At 41.0% G+C, this 21,017-nt stretch overlaps 1 protein-coding gene across 1 annotated transcript in view; it reads left to right on the plus strand.

Moving 5' to 3' along the window:
- Positions 1-21,017, plus strand: part of COL4A4 (collagen type IV alpha 4 chain) — a 130,766-nt gene that overhangs the window by 49,791 nt on the left and 59,958 nt on the right. Inside the window, exons 10-23 of the mRNA XM_060623942.3 lie at positions 378-413; positions 2,273-2,335; positions 2,722-2,757; positions 2,984-3,025; positions 5,733-5,813; positions 6,634-6,687; positions 6,960-7,019; positions 7,897-7,941; positions 8,260-8,313; positions 9,005-9,074; positions 10,088-10,192; positions 13,485-13,649; positions 16,675-16,764; positions 17,737-17,900. Of these exons, the coding sequence (XP_060479925.2) occupies positions 378-413; positions 2,273-2,335; positions 2,722-2,757; positions 2,984-3,025; positions 5,733-5,813; positions 6,634-6,687; positions 6,960-7,019; positions 7,897-7,941; positions 8,260-8,313; positions 9,005-9,074; positions 10,088-10,192; positions 13,485-13,649; positions 16,675-16,764; positions 17,737-17,900 (1,065 nt within the window). The remainder of the gene's footprint in view (positions 1-377; positions 414-2,272; positions 2,336-2,721; positions 2,758-2,983; positions 3,026-5,732; positions 5,814-6,633; positions 6,688-6,959; positions 7,020-7,896; positions 7,942-8,259; positions 8,314-9,004; positions 9,075-10,087; positions 10,193-13,484; positions 13,650-16,674; positions 16,765-17,736; positions 17,901-21,017) is intronic.

Genomic DNA, 21,017 nt, shown 5'->3' on the forward strand with positions numbered 1-21,017 from the left:
AGGAGCAGGGTGTCCATTATAAGAGGCAAGTTCTGGCATTTAGACCAGAGACTGTTAAACTGTGATGAAATGGGACCATTGAGTTGAGAGTTAAGATTGTAAATGGAAAGATGAAAATCTCATCTTGACTCTGTGTCATCATGACTCCAGCAGTCTTTGTCTGGTTTTGGCTGAATCGAAGCACGATTCCAGGCCTGGGAATGGACACAGAAAGTTCCATGGGTGGAGCCCTCCACGGTTGTCTTGTCAACGCCGAAAAATTGAACAGGCTGCACAGAAAGTCCAAATAATTCCTGTGTGTTCTCCTCCCTTTGCATCACATGTGTTTGGGGAAAATGGTGCCTCTCTTCTAAAGCAATGCATCGTTACTATTGCAGGGTGACAGAGGGGACCCAGGACCTCCTGGCTTGCCGGTAAGTCTCCCCAGCAGGCCGTTTGCTTCTATTGCTTCCCACACTGTTTGTATCCTAGCAGGACCGGTTGCAAAATTTGCAGAACCCACCGGGCAAAATGAGAGCTTAGATCCCCTGTTCAAAAATTATTAAGAATTTCATGGTGGTGACAGCAGAGTGTTCTATCAGGCATGTGCCCCTGTGTGACCATGCAGGTCCCAGGCCCATGAACTAACGGTCCTGGAGTCTCCACAAGCTGCTGCTTACCTTTGTCTTCTGTTTTTTAGTGGTCATTTGGCCTTACTCAGGGGCGTACACTCACTTAATATTTGGGAAGGTACATGTCCCTCTAGACTACCCAAATAATACGTGTTGGTGGAAACGACTTTGCTTTGTACCATTCTGCCTGCTGAATTAGTAACTGTGTGTTGCATTTAATTTTTTGCCCCATCTTTATCTTCCTGAAGTTGTTTTTTTTTTTAATTTTTCAAAATGTTTTTATTTATTTTTGAGACAGAGAGAGACAGAGCATGAGCAGGGGAGGGGCAGAGAGAGAAGGAGACACAGAATCCGAAACGGGCTCCAGGCTCCGAGCTGTCAGCACAGAGCCTGACGCAGGGCTCGAACTCACGGACTGTGAGATCATGACCTGAGCTGAAGTCAGACGCTTAACCGAGCCACCCAGGCGCCCCTATCTTCCTGAAGTTGTAAATCAATGATTGTATTGTTTTTTTGCAGTTAATCAATCAGTGTTCACAAGATTAAGATTGACAGCAATTATGCCTCTGAAGGATTAACCTCTTATTTTGCCTGGCAACTTTCGGCTGTAGACGGGCTTGCTTTCCCACATTACTTTCCTCATAACCCTTCAGGCTCAGCTCGACGTAATCAACGAGATACCTTCATGTTGCCGTTAACATAAATACCAGTTCATCCTCCTGGAGACAGGGATTTCTTGCGTGCTCGCAAATAATTTGACATGGGCAGAGTTGGTGGGAGAAGAGAGCCTCTCCCCACACTTCTAGGAATGCACAGCTGTAACCCTTCCTTGTGAATTTGTGTGGAATTATGCTATCACGTACATGGTGCAGAAAATTGTGACTGAATCACCTTCATCTTGAATCAGGGGCATTTCTATTTACATTGATCTGATAGGGTATGTCTTAAAAATATATTAAAGAGTATAAATACAGTCATAGTGTAATATTCATTGTTATTAGCTAATATGAATGTTTTAAAAAGCATCTTGACATATATCAGTTTTATAACATATATAGAATTTAGGAGTAGCTGGTAATAAGTTTTCTTTGTTCTTTACTTTTGCTATTGCAAGATTTATTTATAAACAAGTAGATTGATCTCTGGGTCTTAATTTAATCCTAAATGTAAGAGTTGGTCACACCTGCCAGACTATTGCTGTTATGTAGCTCTGTGCCCTTTTTTTTTTTTTTTTTAACATTTATTTCTTTTTGGGATAGAGAGAGAGAGAGAGAGAGACAGAGACAGAGACAGAGATAGAGACAGAGCGTGAGCAGGGGAGGGGCAGAGAGAGAGGGAGACACAGAATCCGAAGCAGGCTCCAGGCTCCAGGCTCCGAGCTGTCAGCACAGAGCCTGATGCGGGGCTCGAGCTCACAAGCCACGAGATCATGACCTGAGCCAAAGTCCGACACTTAACCGACTGAGCCCCCCAGGCGCCCCACTCTGCGCCCTTTTAATGGTATGTCAGCTGCTATGAAGATGCTCCTGCTATAGGGCAGATGTGTCCGGGACTGTGATTTCTTTGGAGGTTTTTAATCCACCTTGGATTACACGCAGGTCTTGCTGTGACCCATGATTTTGAATTTGAGTAACTAATGCACTGATTGTTCTCGTGTTTAGGGATCTAGGGGTGCAAGAGGACCAGCGGGCCCAATGGGACATCCAGGAGAGCCTGGGTTACCAGTAAGTACAGCACTGCTCATTCTGACCCTTAGAAAACCCAGCCTGTATGTTTAAATTAAGCAAAAGCCAAAAAAAAAAAAAAAAAAAAAGCAAATTGAAACCTCGGGGTGGGTAGGCACAGGTGGGTTGTTTGAGAAGTTACCACTTGATGAATCTGCATACGACCGCCCCCTCGCCCCGCCCACCAAGTGTGAGTTTGTCTTGAAGCCTTGAAGCAAGGGTTCTCCAGGGAAACAAGCCATGGGAGGAAACAGCCAGGAGGGGGACACCAGCAGCATGTTTTAAAGTTCAGGGTTTCCTAAAGAGGATCTTGAGACAACCCAGCGCGGACCCATTGTGATTTCTGTGACTGATACTTGATTTGTGCCTTTTTGCCCTTGATTTAGGGTGCTCCGGGCCATCCTGGGAGACCAGGCTTGAAGGTGGGTGGTCATGAGTAAGATGCTACAAATGGAGACTGTCCGTGTATAACGAGATTAGTGACCACGAGATTTGTCAGAATTATGTCTTTCCCTTATTAGACTTCCCCAAATATTTAATAAACTTCACTTAATTGCTTAACCAGAAATCTTACTTGCTTGTAATTACCTTTTAAATATTCAAAAGCAATTACCTTTTTTTTTTTTTTCTTTTCCTTTTCTTTCCCAGGGTAATCCTGGCGTGGGAGTGAAGGGGCAAATGGGAGAACCGGTAAGAATCCCCTTTTGCGCGGAGGAGCAGACGTTAAAATGTATGTGCTGCCGGGGCGGCGGGGAGGGGGAGGCTGTTCTGATTGTCACTTAAATCGTGTTCATTATCCAGTTATCGTGTTCACTGCCCAGTTTTATGGCTGAGATGCTGTTTTTGCTGAATTATTATGGCACCGTTACCCTTGACTGTAAAATGACAGTCCTGAGAAAATTTGCCACTAAATTCAAGTTAATGTATATGACACATTTTACCCCAGCAAAAAGAGATTGAACATTTCTGATAATTTAGTATATCCAGCGTAATGGTTTGTTTAATTACTGTATTGCTTGGCTTAATTTCACAAATTTCCTCAGAATCCTAAACTCGACACATAAATAAAAACATAAACACCTGGAACCAAAAGCATTTAGCGACACAGTCTCCCACTCTCTCCTGCCTCACACCTATGCTCACTGTCCCTCACCCCTTCCTCCCTCACATCCACAGTCCTTTCTCCTGAGGCATGAAACTCAGCAAAGATAAGCTTTAGAAAGGTATTTTAAGGTGGCAGCTCATCTGGAAACAATCTGAATGTCTAACAGTTGGTAAGTGGCTCGTGCCACAACTGTGGGCAAATAGATATTGAGCGTCTACTCTGCCAGGCTAAGATCAGTGCTGGATATGGGGATTTTTAGCAAGACCGACTTGATCCCCACTCTCATGGAGTCCCAGTGTGGTTGGGTACGTTATGGTGCAGGCATTTAGCAAAACGACTCTATTGCCCAAAATACACTGGAAGACTTCATGATGTGCAGACATGCCTATGACATAATGTGGATCAGAAAGTACAGGTTACTAAAGTATAAGGTCAATTAAAACAACACAACAGGGGCACCTGGGTGGCTCAGTCAAACGTCCGACTTTGGCTCAAGTCATGATCTCACAGTTCGTGGGTTCCAGCCCCGCGTCGGGCTCTGTGCTGACAGTTTGGAGCCTAGAAACTGCTTTGGATTCTTTGTCTCCCTCTCTCTCTGCCCCTCCTAGACTCACACTCTGTGTCTTTCTCTCTCTCTCTGTCTCAAAAATAAATAAACACTACAAGAATAAGCATGGTTATATTTACCAAAACATGTTACTCCCTCGCTTATGTATTGTTTATGCATTCGTTTAATCATTTATGCACATAACATAAATGCTTCAGAGCAGCGGCTGTAACAACACCATCAAATATTAGGGTACATCAAAAAAAAATAAGCCTAGGTCCCTAACCTGGTCTTCTGTAGTTTCCAGTTATAGGTAGGGATTGAATTATTGGCTCTATTATTTCATTTAAATTGGAAATAGTATTCTTCTTCCCCAAATCCCACTTAACAAAAACATTAATGGCTTAAAAATTATGTATTTGAGAATCTTTGTTCCACTCGGCATAGTAAGTACTAAGCATTTTCTGTGCATTGTCTGTTTAATAAAGTAATAATACTTTGAAGTAGACAGTGTTATAACTAACCCCCAGTTCACGGAGAAGGAAGGTGAGATTCAGAGGAATCAAGGAAACAAAGGCTAGCTAGGAGAGATTTTTAAGGAACTTGTCCAAAATGACAGTCAGTATGGGCCTAGTTTGCAAACACAGGTGACCAGCTGTGTCATCTGCTCTTAAGTATATCTAAGTGCAGAATGAATAGAAATATTCAGATAAGTAAAAAAAAAAAAAAAAAAAACAAACAATTATCTGCTAATTAAGGGTGAGAATTTTTGGTTGTATCATGGCAAACCCAGTTCAGGGGACATTTTATTCCCAAGAGAATAACATTTCTAATAACATAAATGACAACTTTTGGTTAACTATTCTATACAGAGAGCTTAAACATATCGAAAACAAATTAGAAATAACCTAAATCTAACTAGAGTAGGATGGCTTAATGAATGGTAGTATAGTCTTACAGTAGATTATTGTGTAGGCACTAAAAATCAGGTTTTTGAAGAATTTGTAGTATAATTGGAAAATGTGCAAAAAATAGTATTATAAAGGAAAAATACAAAACTCTTAAAACTTGAAACTGTAACAAAATATAAAAGTATAAACCATAGTGTGTATTTTAAATTATGTTTATATATTCTGTATAGCATTCTGATTATCTTTTAAATTGTATTTAACACATCATTTGATCACATACATGTGTGTACATAGGTACATTATCCAAGTTATGTGTACAGATACAGACTCATAAGCACACACATCACAAAGAACTATGCCAAAGTTTTCATAGAGATCTCTGATGATAGGATTATGAATCGCTTATATTTTTAAATTTAATTTTTTTAATTTTAATTTTAATTTTAAGTTTTCTTTTTATTTTAAGTAGGCTCCATGCCTAGCATGGAGCCCAATGGAGGGCTTGAACTCACGAACCTGAGATCAAGACCTGGGCTGAGATCGAGAGTTGGACGCTCAGTTGACTGAGCCCCCCCAGGTGCCCCTAGTTTGTTTTTGTTTTTGTTTCTGTTTCTGTTTTTTAATTTTATTTCTAACGATCAGTATTATTACTGGTGAAAAACAATAAATACTTTAAGTTTCATGATGTATTTGCCATGATTTTTGTTTTAAACTCATGACACACAGGACTGTATGCATTATATGACAATACATGGGTGAAATTCTTCTTTGTTTCAAATTATATTTCAAAATAAAGTTAATATGAAATTCCTGTTATCTTCCTTTTTTTTTAAGGGTGAAGTTGGCCAGCAAGGTTCTCCTGGACCCACCTTATTGGTACAGCCACCTGATTCTTGTCTGTATAAAGGAGAAAAGGTAATTCCCAATCCATATGTTGCCTTGATAAAGTAGTCACAGCCAGCATTTTCTGAACATGTACCTGTGCCAACAAAGTGCTGAGCGCCTCCAGGAATCACAGCATCAATCCCAGAGCAACCTTAGCAGATGAGTACTGTCATTAGCCCCATTGTACAGACTTGGAAAATGAGGCTTGGGAAAGTTACCCGTGTTCTCAAGTTTATTCAATTGCTGCATCACAGACCTAGTGCGGGCTGCTAAATTGTGACATGTCCTCCAGAATATAGTGCCCCATTGATACTGTCTGTGGTATATGGGCCGAAGGGGCCACTGGAAGTCCGGTTGTCCTTGAGATGTTACATATGGGCTTGACGTTTTGATCATTGAGAAGGTAACAGGTATGTAGAAGTGGACACGTAATAGAAGTTTGGCAAACATCACTTCCCCTGTCAGCCTGCGATACTTACTGATGTTACACTCGCCACCCCCAGATTCTGTTGTCAGTTTTCAATTACTGGGTTAACTTTCACTACCTTGCTCAAAATGAGCCACTCCTCTCAATGGCTCCACTCCCAGCTTGCACCTGCTGCTCTGGTTCCATGGTGGTCACGTCCCCTGTGCCCCACGACACGACACCTCTCACACAGAGCTGGTCTGAATAGTGTCGGGTTTAGAAGCGCTCCTGGACCTTAGTTGCTATTGAGCAACAGTTGAAGAGTAATCCTTTATTTTGAAAATTAGTAAAATGATTGTTGAAAGGGGTAAGTTCTGAAAAAGATGGAATTCAGTATGTTAAATAATAAGAATAAACCAGATAAATATTCATTGTGATTTTTAGGGCATAAAAGGAATGCCTGGTGTAACTGGACCTCCAGGACCACCAGGACCCAAGGTAATTTATTGAAATACCTTTTTTTTTATTTGTATGGTATGCTATATTAATGAAAAAAAATGTTTCGCATGGATCTTTATCATTGCTTTAAATGCTAATGTATGTTAATAGAAGTTTTCACTATTTTATCATAATCCCATGGGGCATCTATTCTAAAGTACTTGTTTCCTTTAAGCTGCTGGCAGTAATTTTTAAATCTCATTTTGTTTCTGAATGCCATGTTGCTGAGATATGGCTGCTCGAATGCCTCTGAATGTTGTCATCTCTTTAAGGGAAAACCTGGATTTGGGGCCAAAGGAGAGAAGGGTGTTCCTGGGTTCTCAGGACCGCGGGTAAGGCTGGTTCACGCCATCCCTGCTGCCCCGAACGTCAGCGAGTTGGCTTTCCCTCTCCTATTTTTACAAAACTAGATCAGCATTTCTAAGAACTCAAAGTGGAGGTTTTCTCAAACAGGAACAATATATTTTGGATACAAATGATGCAATAGCGACGTGTTCAACAAAACGTCCCTTCTGTTGACATCATTTAGATAAACCAGGCGAGCAGAAGGTAGAATTGGTGGGTAGGAACAGGATTGTGGCATTTCCTGCGTAGTTCAGTGTCAGTGCAGTAGCAGTTTGGAATCGTTCATTTAAGCCTATTTGACAAAAGAGGGTACTGATCTATGGGCAGTAGCTACAAAAAAATACAGCATCAGGCCTCAACCATGCCACCAATGGGATGGATCGTCACTGATAGAGTCACTATAGAGGCCAGACCCCCTATGGGCAGGGGCATTGAGTTTATCTGGCTCCAGATTCCGTAGTTAAGGGGCAACGTTGGCTTCCATGATAATTTTTATTGCTGATAATGCACAGAGTACCTATTAATCTCCAGACAAATTATATTGCAACGATTCCAAAAATATTTAGCCCAGTGCAATCATTAGACTAAGTAAGTGAAAACACAAGAACAACAACAACAACAGTATGTTCTTAATTTAAAACACTGGCAAGGACATGCATTTTTAAAGTAAACTAAAAAATCAGTTAAAATAGCTGATGTTATAAAGAAGCAGTCTGTTTTATACATATTTCCTTTCATTCAGCGGCCTTTAGAGCCAAGATTCAATATCCAGAAGGCAGTTTCCTAAGGTGAAAAATAATGCATTGAACTGGTTCGAGCACTTTGATTTAATTCTGCTTGTGTTGATTTTTGTGAATTTATTAGGGTGATCCTGGTTCCTATGGGTTGCCAGGCTTTCCAGGATTAAAGGTAAATGTACACGATTATAAAGATGATAAGTATATTTTCATTCATAAGTACAATTCAGTGTCATTCAGAAGTCGTACTAGGGCCTGCAAGTATGCACACAGTAACTGGAAAAGGAGACACGTTTATTTTATGAATTGCATGATCTAGCTGTAAGTGCAAAAAAACTAACACACAAAACTGTCTGAAGCAATCCAAAAATAGTGTTAAGACTTTGCACAGAATCTCAGTGAGCGTGTGTCGTTCAAATTAAACAAGAGTGAGACAATTTGTCACCCAGTCACGTTTTTTTAAAAAAGGAATGTTTGTGTTTCTTTGTAGGGGGAACAAGGACTGTTTGGAGATCCTGGATCATTTGGATTTCTTGGCCCAAAGGTAAAAAAATAAAAGGCTTATTTGAGTATAGCCTGATAAAATTCTATATCCCTTATGTTAACTAATTTATTTTTAAAAATATTTGAAAGAATCCTTGAGAAACAGAAGTTTGGAAAGCAACAGAGTTAATTTTGTACATATTATCTCAATGCATGTTGTAAATGTTTATATTTTACATTTGAGAACTCAACCTTTTGAACGTGAATAGTAATGAAAGTTTCAAAAATTCCATGGGGATCAGCTAGTATCCCAATTAAAATCAGAGGAAGTTGTGGAGAACTCTCTGTGGGGCCACCTAAATAAGGCCACCTAAAATAAGGTGTAGATTCAGATTTTGTAGGTGAATAGACTATTTATACCAGACTGCCAAGCTCAACGTGAATGCTCATAGTATTTCTAAGAAACTTCCTGGTTTCAGAAGTATCTAGTTTATGGGCATGAAAAAACTTTTTGAGGTTTTTTTTTTTCTTTTGTGAGAATTTTGCCAGGTGATCCTTTACCTCTGCTTGTAGGTGGAGGTCAGATGCTTTTGTTATTCCCAGATCTCTATGAACCATTCTTTTTTTTCTGGTCAGCCTATAATCTTTATTTCTCAAACGAATGCACCCTTGGTCCTTCTAATATTTAATTACAGGCAACATGAGAAAAATATTAATATTTCTAAGAAAAGTGTCTGAATGAATGATTTCAGGGGGACCCTGGAGATCGCGGGTACCCAGGACCACCCGGTGTGTTGGTAACTCCATCTCTTCCGCTCAAAGGTTTGTGTCTAGCTTGGTCCTGCCATAAATTATTATGAAATGGGACTTGGGTGGCCCTGACGGAAGAGTCTGGCCCAGGATTTGTGTATTTTGCATGCTTGACATGCTAAATACATTGATTTTAGCAAGAATATGTAATTTACAAGTGCAGGTCGATAAGTGCATCTGGACCATCTCTGTTGGCATAAGACTCCAAATGTTATTTTTTTTAGCATGTAAGCTGTATGCAGAGATTTTTGTTATGTCACCCTTCTAATTTTAATTGCTAAAAAATGTTTCCAAACCATCTAAGACCTACCAAGATGCTGCCTCCAAGAAAGTGACCCAAGTCAGTGTGAAAGACAGTGCCGCTCAAGGTTCACGTCTCTACAGAGAAGGGATCTAAGATCCTGCATTTTTTAAAAAGTTTGTTTATTTATTTATTTAAAAAAAATTTTTTTTAACGTTTATTTATTTTTGAGACAGAGAGAGACAGAGCATGAACGGGAGAGGGTCAGAGAGAGAGGGAGACGCAGAATCTGAAACAGGCTTCAGGCTCTAAGCTGTCAGCACAGAGCCTGACGCGGGGCTCGAACTCACGGACCGCGAGATCATGACCTGAGCCGAAGTCGGCTGCTTAACCGACTGAGCCACCCAGGCGCCCCGAAAAAAAAGTTTATTTATTTATTTTGAGAGAGAGAGCGAGCTTGAGCACAAGCGCGAGTGGGGGGAGGGGCAGAGAGAGATGGAGGGAGAGAATCCCAAGCAGGCAGACACGATCAGCATGGAGCCCAAAGCAGGGCTCGATCTCATGAATGGTGAGATCATGACCTGAACCAAAATCAAGAGTCGGATGCTCAACCGACTGAGCCCCTCAAGCGCCCCTTAAGATCCTGCATCTCTAACTGTGGCGAGAAACTGCAAGAACAATCTCTTAGTTGTACTCAACCAAGCCTCACAAGAAGTAATTGTGTGTGAATTTTAAGATGTATATATATGTTTATTACACTGACACGGGTTGTTGTTTTGGGCAGGCCCTCCAGGGGATCCGGGGCGCCCTGGCCGCTATGGAGAAACGGGGTCTGTTGGACCGCCTGGTCCCCCTGGTCCCTCAGGACCACCAGGGGAAACCTGTGCAGGTAGAAATCCACTGGCCTTTCTGTGCCAGATTTCCTACATCTTCCTCCTCCCTGGAGGTTCTCAACTCTAGCTGATACTGATGTCAACTAGGAGCGTTTCAACTGGTGGCTGACCCCACCCAGATCAAGAATGTTGGGCATTCTGGAGCATGGACCTAGACATCTGCTGCTACCAAAGCACCTCTTACTTCTATGTGTAGAGCACGGCTTAAGAACCACTGAACTCAAGCCAATTAATGGCTTACTTGTAAGAAATCCAGATCCCTCAGCTGTACCTCAGAAATACTGAGTCAGCATCTCAGGGGTGTGGTGAGGAATCTGTGGGTATAAGAGGCGTCCCGCAAGTTGTCAGAGGCAGATAAGATTTGGAAACTGGTGCCAGGCTCAGAGTGTTTTTTCAGGTCTTTCCATCCTCTTGGAAAGGCTCTCCCTGTTGACATCTATTCGTGAAAATTGAGTTCCTCTTCGTGAAAGATGGAAACACAAATTATGAATTAAAAGATAAAACTGTGATTCAGCCTTCATTTAAAAAACAAAACCAAAACAACAGTCCTCACCTCCCCCCAAAATCAGTACCCCTCCAAAACAAAACGAAAGAAAACAAAACCTTACAGCTCATGGTAATCAAGTTGCAGAAGTGCCTGGGAAAGAATCCTATTGATATAGGACTTTGAACTCCTTCAAGTGCTGTGCTGGTTAATATTCCCAAGTAAGATTAGGAATAGAAGTGTAGAGGAGATTTGCATTCTGGGAACTCAGGAGAACTTATTAAATGTGCGAGGAGAAAGTCTTGAATAGACGTAATTTTATCCAGTCTGTGTCTCTTGTTATATTTACTGAGGAGTGAAAAGTTTCCTGCCATTCATCTGTTAACTACAAAGTTCTTTAATTTTCTATGAATCTAGCTTCCACTTTGTAGGATCTGATAACTGACCACAAAGGTGGCAAAGTTTAGTTTATTTAATCTGTAGATACCGTAGCCTTGGCTTCATTGACCCAAGGCTATCTAAGTTGTGTAGACAGTACTCAGTTTGTCAGGAATCATTAGCCTCTGGTATTAGATTTCTTCTTTTGGGCATATTTATAATAAAATAGTGGATCTAGCAGATTGAAATCAAAACCCAATGGGAGTAAGCAACACAGATCTCTAGCAGATTGAAAGCTGAATATAACAGAAAGGCTCTTAATTCCACAAGATTTTTTTTTTTTAAAGAATTAACCCAATGGCTTTCAAGTCTTGACTACAATCTATTATAAAAAAATATATTTAGTATTACATTGCATTTGCATTACATTGCACACATATATGTATCCACATATGCATATGATTGAAACACAAATTTCATAAAAGAATACCTTTTGGGGTATGATGTATTCTATTTTCTATGCCACTCTTTTGTTTTGAAAAAAAAATTTTAATGCTGGCCACAACTGAATTGATTTCATGGCTGCTCAAGGTGCTATATTCCATATACCGTAGCCCATTTTCCCTGTTGGAAAGTGGTCGAGCATTTTCCATAGACTGGGACAAGACACCAGGTAGCATCCAGGTGCATCCAGTGACTGTGGAGGTTTGGAGACAAGTCTTAGGAATGACATGAAGACAAGGTGACAGCCAAGTCAACAGGAACACCTTTCATTTAAATACACCAATATTCATAGCCTTTGCTATACTTATTTTACAATCATCTAAAATATTTACCATGAGATAAGTAGGGTTTTGGAGTCAGACACCTGTGACTGAATCCCAGCCGTGCCACTCAGTGTGGTATGCTGAAATAGTTACGTGTTTACACTATGGACTAAAAACATTCCAGGTTCTACCACATACAAGTGGTGTGGTCTTAAGCATTTACGAAACCTCTCTGTGCCTCAGTTTTCTCCTCTTTAGAGTGCAGTTCTTGTTAGGGTTGAAGGAAGCAATATGTAAACAGTTCTTAGAATGCCGTTAGCCATGTTAGCTATTATTGGTCTAAATTTCTGTGCCTTATCTATAAGGTACAAACTTTGCAAGATTGTTTCAAGAGTAAGGCTAATGTTTGAAAATATATGCAAAGCCCCAACATATATGCACACTGTAATGAATGCCATTAATTTAGTTAGCATGCTACTTACTGATTACTGACAGCGTTTCTGTTGTCTGTTGCTGAATGAATTACCCAAAACCTAGTGGCTTAAAACAACAATCATCCTATTACCCCTCGCTGTCGTTCAAGAATTCAGGAAGGGCTAAGCTGAGCAATTCTAGATTGGGATGTTCATCACCATTATGTGGCTGCAACGGACACATGAGGACTGGCTGGGCATCTCTGTCCTCTTTCTTTTGTTTAGTCTCATGGCCTCTCTGTCTGGCTCTGTACTTATTTAGGCTTCCGTAGAGCATGGTGGCTTCAGAGCAGTGATATTGCTTCTATGGTGGCTCAGGACTCCAATCCCAAGCATTTCAGCTCACAAGGCAGAAGCTGAATCATCTTTAATGACGTAGCCATCGTCTTTGTACATGGCATCACTCCTGCTGTACTTTGTTAGTCCAAATAATCACAAAATCCCATCACATTCAAGGAGAGGGGAACCAAGAGTGTGAGGGATGAGAGCTACCATGGCAGCCATCTTTGGAAACTATAATCTTCCACAGAGAGATTCATGCTCAGAAAGAAGATGCTTCTCACAGGAAGCCTTCCTGCTGTCTTTAGCCAAAGCCCCCAGTGAGAGGGTCAGATGTCACAAGAAAGCAGGATTTAGCTTTTACTCACTTTGACCCCTGAACACACTGAACATTTCAACATTCATGGAGCGTGTGTAATTACATGTGGCTGGAGAGAGAGGGATTGGGTTCTAATACGGCACCTCTATGCCTCTCCCCAACCTACCTTGCTATGAAAGGTATGGTATTCTATATCTTACGGAGATGATATGTGAGTCCATATTTTTATTTGCTACATGTGCTAATATGTTCATCCAGATTGTTTTTAACCAAATTATCAAAGTGGAAAGATTGAAAAAATAATAATTTTAATTAAATAATATGTGTATTTTCCTCCAATAACCCTAAATAATAGGGAAAAAGTAAGAAAATCCAATTCCTCAAAATTTCCACTTGTGGGCTTATTTCAAAGAAGGTGAGGTATTCTTATGGCTGGGAAATCAAGTTAATTTTGAAATACATTTTTTTCCTTTAAAAATTTTTACAGTCTAAGGAAGAATGTACGGATTTTGATTTCTTCTTAAAAAAAAAAAAAGTTTGTTTACTCTGAGAGATACATGTGGTTTTCATTCTCAATTTCTCTTGGAGGCATGATGGGACCCCCTGGGCCAGGAGGGTTTCCTGGTCATCCGGGATTTCCAGGGGCAGCCGGTATCCCCGGGAGAGCTGATTCCACTCCAGGGAAACCAGGGAGCCCGGGACCCCCTGGGTTGCCTGGAGCTCCAGGACTGCAGGGCCCTCCAGGATCAGATGGTAAAGTGCTCCTCATTCACGTTCACTGGCATTTATGTTGCATGTGATATCTGCAGTGTCATTCAGAAAATGTGACTTTCTAAATATTTTTTAACATTATCCATTATGTCATGAGCCAAGTTAGTATTATTAATAATACAAAAAAGTAGACTGATGTTGGAGATCACATCAGCTAAAGCATACAGTTGAGGATTTAAGTGTGAATGATAGAGTTCTGTAAATTACTACAATTTCTATTTTTTCAATGTCGTTTTAATTTTTATCAGAGTTATATAAATAGAGGTGGTGTAAGAGACAGTTCTATGAAGCCTGTTGTGAAGAATTGCCATCCTAGCCAACCCCTTCTTCTGTTCCTTCCTCTCCAGGGGCAATTATCTTCGCACAACTCATTGGAATCTTTTTTTATTTGCCTTTCTAGTGCCCTTCAATGTGCTTGTATTACTATTTCTTTCTTTCTCTTTCTTTCTTTCTTTCTTTCTTTCTTTCTTTCTTTCTTTCTTTCTTTCTTTCTTTTGATGTTTGTTTTTTTGGTGAGATGAGGGGCAGAGAGAGAGGGAGACACAGAATCTGAATCAGGCTCCAGGCTTCCACCTATCAGTACAGAGCCCAAGGGTGGATTGTGACCTGAGCCATAGTGGAGGCTTAACTGGCTGAACCACCCGGCACCCCCTTGTATTGCAATTTCTTGATTCTTGACTTTGAGACTTATCTTTTCACTTCCTTCCATAGAAGATGAAATTAGCTCTCGTTCAGTCCCTCCCCACCGCACATATGCACATTTTCTACTCCCAAAGCCTATTCAACATAGTTATTCTCTTAGTTTTGACTACATAAAAATATTCAGTATTTACACTGAATGGTTACATAAATGCTGTTCACCAGGTCTGCCATCCAAAAATGTATGTTACTACTTTTCTAGTGTACCATTTTGTTAAGAGTAGTCTTGGTTTTTTGTGTGTGTTTGCTTGCTTTTCAATATGCCTACCGTGAATTTAACCTCAAACCATCTAGAATTGTATAAATTTCCATTCTAACTCATGAAATATTTTATCAGTATTATCTCTTTGAATAAATCTCTCCTGGAGCTTTTTAACCTGTTCAAATTAGGTCAGGTTGCAATTTTAAGCCATCTCAGACACTGTCTCGAAATCTTCCTTTACCAGGAATTCTTTTTGTCTTTGTCTCTGTCTCTTTATGTTTCCCTCTGTCTCTGTTTCTCCCTCTCTCTGGGTCCCCTTGTTACCTACAACTCACATATTTCTATCATACTTCTATCTTATATATTCATCATCATATGTCCTGAAAAAAGTATGCTTTATCTGTCTGAAAATGCCTTTATTCTACTGTGGAATTTGGTTGATAATTTGGCTGAATATAAAATTCTAGATTGGAAATACATTTTTCTAGGCATTGTCCATTGTTTTCTAGAATTGAAGAAGTCCAATGACATTTAGATTCTTGATCCTTTGTTTGAAATCTGTTTTCTGCTCTGAAATCTTACAGAATTTTTCTTTTTTCTCCAATGACCTTCAATTTCACAACGACTTGCCTCTGTGTGGGCACATCTGCATTTATTCGTAGGCGCTCAGTGAGCAAGTTCTAGCCAACACAAATCCTCCATTTCTGGAAAAATTTCTTGAAGTGTTTCTCTGAAGATACTTTCTCCTCCATTTCCCACCCCCCCCCCCCCCCCGTTTTCTCCTTCTGAATTCTACATATTTGCCTATTAGTGAATCCACTATATATGTTTCTTTATTACTTTTCACCTTCTTATTTTTCTGTAACACTTTCTTGTAGACTTCCTGAACTCCACTTTACATCTCTGCTTCAGAATTTTTCCATTTCTACTTTCATAATAGTTTTCTTTTCGTTTCTAAGGATTTTGTTGTTGCTATTGTTCTGTTTTAATGTTTTTTAAAACGTTTTTTAGGTTTATTTATTTTGAGAAAGAGACAGAGTGAGTAGGGGAGGGCAGAGAGAGAGGGAGACAGAATCCCAAGTAGGCTCCATGCTGTCAGCACAGAGCCTGGTGTGGGGCTCAAACTCATGAAGTCATGAGACCATGACCTGAGCAGAAGAAACCAAGAGCTGGATGCTTAACCAACGGAGCCACCCAGGAAGCCCCTCAATGTTTTCTTTTGTAGAAATCTGTTCATGTTTTAGAGGTGAAATGCTTTCCTTCATCTACTTTTTAAATCATATACTTTATTTCAAAGTTTTCTTCTTGCTACGTTGTCTCTTTCCTCCAATTCTGAGGGGCCATAGTTGCTGCTGTAATTCTTGAGAAGGGGATCTTATGATTAAATTGTTTCTTTAACCAGTCCTCCTGTTTGGGGCACTGTCATTCTACTTCAAGGTACCAATTCCTGAACTTTGGGAGAGATTTCTCATGTAAATTGTGTTCTTTGTTCCCTTTCCCCACTGCCTGCTTAGAATTCAGCTTTTCAGGGTCTGCTAGGTTCTTTTACACTTTTTGCTTTGTTTCCTTACCTCCTCCCCCCCCCCCCTTTTTTTTGTCTTGTGAGCTTACACCTTTTTATAATATTATTTTACTGTTTGCTGTTTTACTGGGATTCAGGGAGAATAAAGAACTTATTGTTTATGTTTTATCTGTCACACTGAATCAGATATCTCTGAAGTTTTGCTTTTATGAGCTTTCTTAATTTGGTAATTGTTCATAATGGAAGGGGAAACGGATGTTTGCTGCACAGTTATTTTTGTTTGTTTGTTGTTTATTTATTGTCTTTGTTTTTTTGTCCACCTTTCTCTACAACCCACTAAGTTGGGGTTGAGATTAGGATGGCTTTATCAATGGTTGTGGGAGCAGAAGCATGCTGTGACAATTGTATGGTCTATTTGTTTATATATTCTTATATTAGAGAGAAAGAAATTTGGGAAAGGAATGGAAGAAAGTGGGCTTCAGGGGAAAATAAGAGTGCAAGAGACACTTGCACCTGTTCTTTGGAAGACATTCACAAAAACTGAGTGCTTCTCTTATGCCCCATCCCCCTTTCCCACTGTAAAGTTATATATTGTAGTGTCGGGCACCCTGGACCACAAGGAATAAAAGGCAAAGCAGGTCCTCCAGGAAGAAGAGGCTCGAAAGGAGAAAAAGGCAAGTATGCAGCAAAGGTAGGATTTCCTGAAGACAATAGCTTATGGGGGGGGGGGGTTGGAGGCATTTATGAAGTGGGCAATGGAACATTTCACTTCGATGCGATACGTACCTTAGTTACCCCCTTGAGTGCCCCTTTTCATCATGTGCTCATGATGTGGTTAGAACTTAGCCAAAGTCAAGTCTTTGTATCTGAGAGTCTAAAGGAGACCCTTGCCTGCTGTGAAATTTGCCTCAGAGTGGTGACTTTTTTCATGAGGTGCTTTTTGTTCCTTGAAAGAAGCGGAGATGAGAAAGTACTGATCTTTTTTTTCACTTTCTCTCTGTGGGTCCCTACTTCCCCGTGTCATCAAGTGTTTGTGTCTCAGTGTTTCTCCACTGTAAATTGTTTGGTGCCTTTTTGACCATCTGGAACAGGTGGGTATGAGAGCATAAACACAGCTGAGTTTGACCATCCAAAAGGCTTTTTTTTTTTCGACTAAAAGTCCTGATGATTAGAAAACGCATTGTAGTGAATTATCAGTTGTAATAGGCAATGCAGTCAGTAATCCTTTTTCACATATTATTTTGTTTCTTTATTTGTTTAGAGTGTATGCTCTAACCCCAATTTTTTTTTTTTTGTTTCTTCAGCAGGAACCAGATAAAAGACTTTCAAACTTTTAAAAATATGATTTCTTATTTTAAAGTTCCTTCAGTAAAACTGGGTATCAGTTTATCAGAATGAGTTTATTTAAAGACCCAAGATACCCCATTTGTCCAGAAATGATACACTTTGCCCCACGTAGACCATGCCTAGGTACCCCTACACAGTGCCCCTCCCCTGCTACGTCACATGTTATCAGTTATGGGAGATAAGAACCATGTACGTCACACCCTTTTTGTTCTTATTTTCATTCTTGGTTTTGTTTAGTAAAGGCTTTTTGGGATTTTGTGCAGGAAATATGACAAAGCTCCCTTTTATCCTCTGTCTAGGAAACGCGGGGCTCTGTGCCTGTGAGCCTGGTCCCATGGGCCCACCAGGCCCTCCGGGACTTCCTGGGAGGCAGGGTAGTAAGGGAGACTTGGGGCTCCCTGGGTGGCTTGGAGAGAAAGGTCATCCAGGCCCTCCGGGTGCTGAAGGATCTCCAGGACCACCAGTGAGTAGCTCTTACCAATAACAATCTTTCTAGTTAAAAGAGACAGAGATAAAATTCAACTGTAGCTCTTTCTGACTTATACTATGATATATATTTTATGTTTTGAACCTATACATATATTAATGACCAAAAAAAATCATCTATGTTCATTCATTCAATTAATATTTATTGAGCACCTACTATGTTCCATGTGTCATTCTAGGTGCTGGGGATGCAGTAGGGAGCAGAGCACAGTCTGTACCCTCCTGGGGACTCCTGGGGTTGGGAGGGACGCATGCTGGGTAGCAAATAGATGAGTACGTATGGCTGATGATGATAAAGGCCATCACCATCTAATGTAGCTTGAGGGGAAAAGCTGGAGGAAATGAAGACAAAGAAGTGGCTGGAGGTTATGTGGGGTTGTGGAGCACGGGGCTTGGTGGGTGCGTTGGGTTTGGGCTTTTATTCTGGATGACAGGGAACAGCCAGTGGAAAGTTTTAAGAAGAGACAGACATAATGCTCTATGGCTGACGTTAGCTTCGAATGGCTCACTATGGTAGTTCTGGTAAGAACAGATAACAGGAGGCGAGGGAAGGAGGGAGATGGGCTGGAGGACTGCTGCATAGTCCTGGTGAAATATGATGGTAGACAAATTAGCATGTTGGTGCTGGGTGTGATGAGAAATGATCAGATTCTCGATATGTTTTGAGATCAGTGCTAATAGATTGGCTGTTGGGCTGGACATGGGATATTAGAAGGAGAAAAGTAAAGGATAAGACCCAAATGGGGAAGCCAATGTGAGGAGTAGGTGTGGAATGGGGAAAGGAAGTATCATTGGGGCCATCTTAAATTTGAGGTGCCAATCAGACAAGCAGGTCGAGGTGTTGAAGGGTAGTGAGATGGTATTCAAGTAAGAGATTCCGATGCGAGGTCCAAGCTGGAGATACAGACATTGGCTTTGTCAGCGTTTATGTGATATTTCGTGCCACAGAGTAGATTTATTTTGAAATGGTTCTCATCTGCTGACCATTACAAGTGACTCGAATTGAGGCACAGCCTTTCAGCAACTTGACTCCTCAGAAGAAACTCACTGGCCCTAAGGGCATTACTCTGGAGGCTGGACACAGCCTGCCTGTCCCCTCTTTATCGAAGAGCCTTAATCCTGGGGTGACCTGGAGCCTACCCATTAGCCTGAATGTCCTCTTTTCCATTTTCCCTGGGACATGCCATGAAAATAAGGTTCCAGTCTGAGAGCCTTAAGTGAGGGTGACAATTAGGCTCTCTCTTGGTACCACCCTTAATACACTTGCAAAACACACTCACAAAGTCTGCGTGACAAGAAGCTAACTTCTTAATATGTGTATGTTGAATGAACACGGCCGCAGCTGTTAAGCACTTCATTTTATAGTCTGCTTTTTCCATTCGGCATTTGAGCACAGTCATTTTTTATAGTGGTCCCTTCATTAAGAAGATGATACTGGTTCTAAAATATTTTTATGGCTTTCTCTTGAGTTGCTTCTCAGGGCTAGTCTCTTTGAGCGTGAATTGCTAGTTTGCCCAGGGTTGTCCTGGCTGAGCTTTATGTCATTCGGCTGCTGTACGTCTTACTCTTAGGACAGGTAATGTTTCTGATGTCTTTTTTTCTGTACATGGTCCTGTCCATATGACTTCTCTGCATTAAGTTCATCACAGTGTGGTTACAGCTGGGGACTAGATCCTTATACCACGAGGCACCGTGAAAGGAAGGTGTTTGGGGGAAAAGAATGGATACAAAGAGAGAGCACAGGGGAACCACAGACGATCACTGTGGGTGCTCTCACTTCATCGGACATGTCCTCTCTCAGCAGCTGGTCCCTGGCCTCAGAAGCCACAGATTGGTAGGCAAATAGAAAACAGAAAAGTGTGTTTAGGTTCTTTACATTTTTTTTTTATGGTTAGAACAAAGCTTTGTATTTATTGCCATAGTCTGAGGTTGGGGGTTTCCTACCAAGATGCTGTCACGTTAAGCATGGGGACTGGGAGCCACTTGGATCCACTTTCAAATCCCAACTCTGACACTGGCAAGCTCTACAGTCTTCCTGAGCCTCAGTGCCTCATTTATAAAATGGACATAACAACGGGGTAAGAATTCAGTTCAGCAACATATTCTGAGGGCTGTAAGGGATACACCAGTGATCAAGCAGGGTCACTGCCCCTGATGAGTTGTAGAGCAAACCAAAGGTCATGGACTTGACATGGGCTAAATCTGACCTACTGGCTTGTTTGGTTTTGTCTTCATCGTGTTTTATTTTGTATTATTAATAAGATTTATGGCGGCCCTTGAGAAATTGGAAGTTCATTAACACAAGGTCAGTGCATTCCCACAGTTGCCAGGAGCTGAGAGGTGACCATGCGTGTAGAAGGGCTGGGTGCTCCTGGCTCCGCGCTGTCCATCCATCTGCTTCCCTTGCTAGGCACGGCCCCTGTGGGCATCTGTGGCTCAAATACCTGATCTAGACCATGTTTTAAACGACTGTTACATGGCTGGCAGAGAAGAATTTGTTTTGTTGCTGTTGAGACTTTGTTGTTGTATTAACACATGTATTTAATGATCTCAGGTCTTGGAATAATGACAAGTAGCCTTGATCCCAAAGCTGCTGGGAACCTTTGCCCCAAGAATCTCTTGGATTCAACATTTGTTTCACTAAGAATCTAAGTCTAAGTGCCATGAAGGCAAGACGGTCTGCTGTTAACTGTTGTGTCCTTGCTACTCTGAGTACTCCCTGGCCCTTTGTAGATTGTCAGTGAATGTCTCTCTAGTGAAATCCAAAACCAGTGCTGGTTATCTACTTTTTTTTTCTCACTAGCTCAAATAAGTCTGAGATCTGACTCTAGTGCTGAATATTCTATATCTGCACAGCATTAGAGAAATTTATAGTACATTCTAAGTCTTCAATGGCTAACTAAGGAGCTGCTCAGACTCCCAGGACACCAAGGTCTCATTTATTAAGCATTCCACTGGCATTCTCCTTCTGGAGAGAAACTGGTTCGTGTGCTAAATGAATGGTTTTATGTGTTGATAGTTTATCCATCGGAAGGGCGTTTTCATTATCTGCCTCTTGGGCTGAACACTGTGTCTCATATACTTTGGACCTGTC

Source organism: Panthera onca, chromosome C1 (genome assembly GCF_046562875.1).
Source record: "Panthera onca isolate mPanOnc1 chromosome C1, mPanOnc1 haplotype 2, whole genome shotgun sequence".
NCBI lineage: Eukaryota > Metazoa > Chordata > Mammalia > Carnivora > Felidae > Panthera > Panthera onca.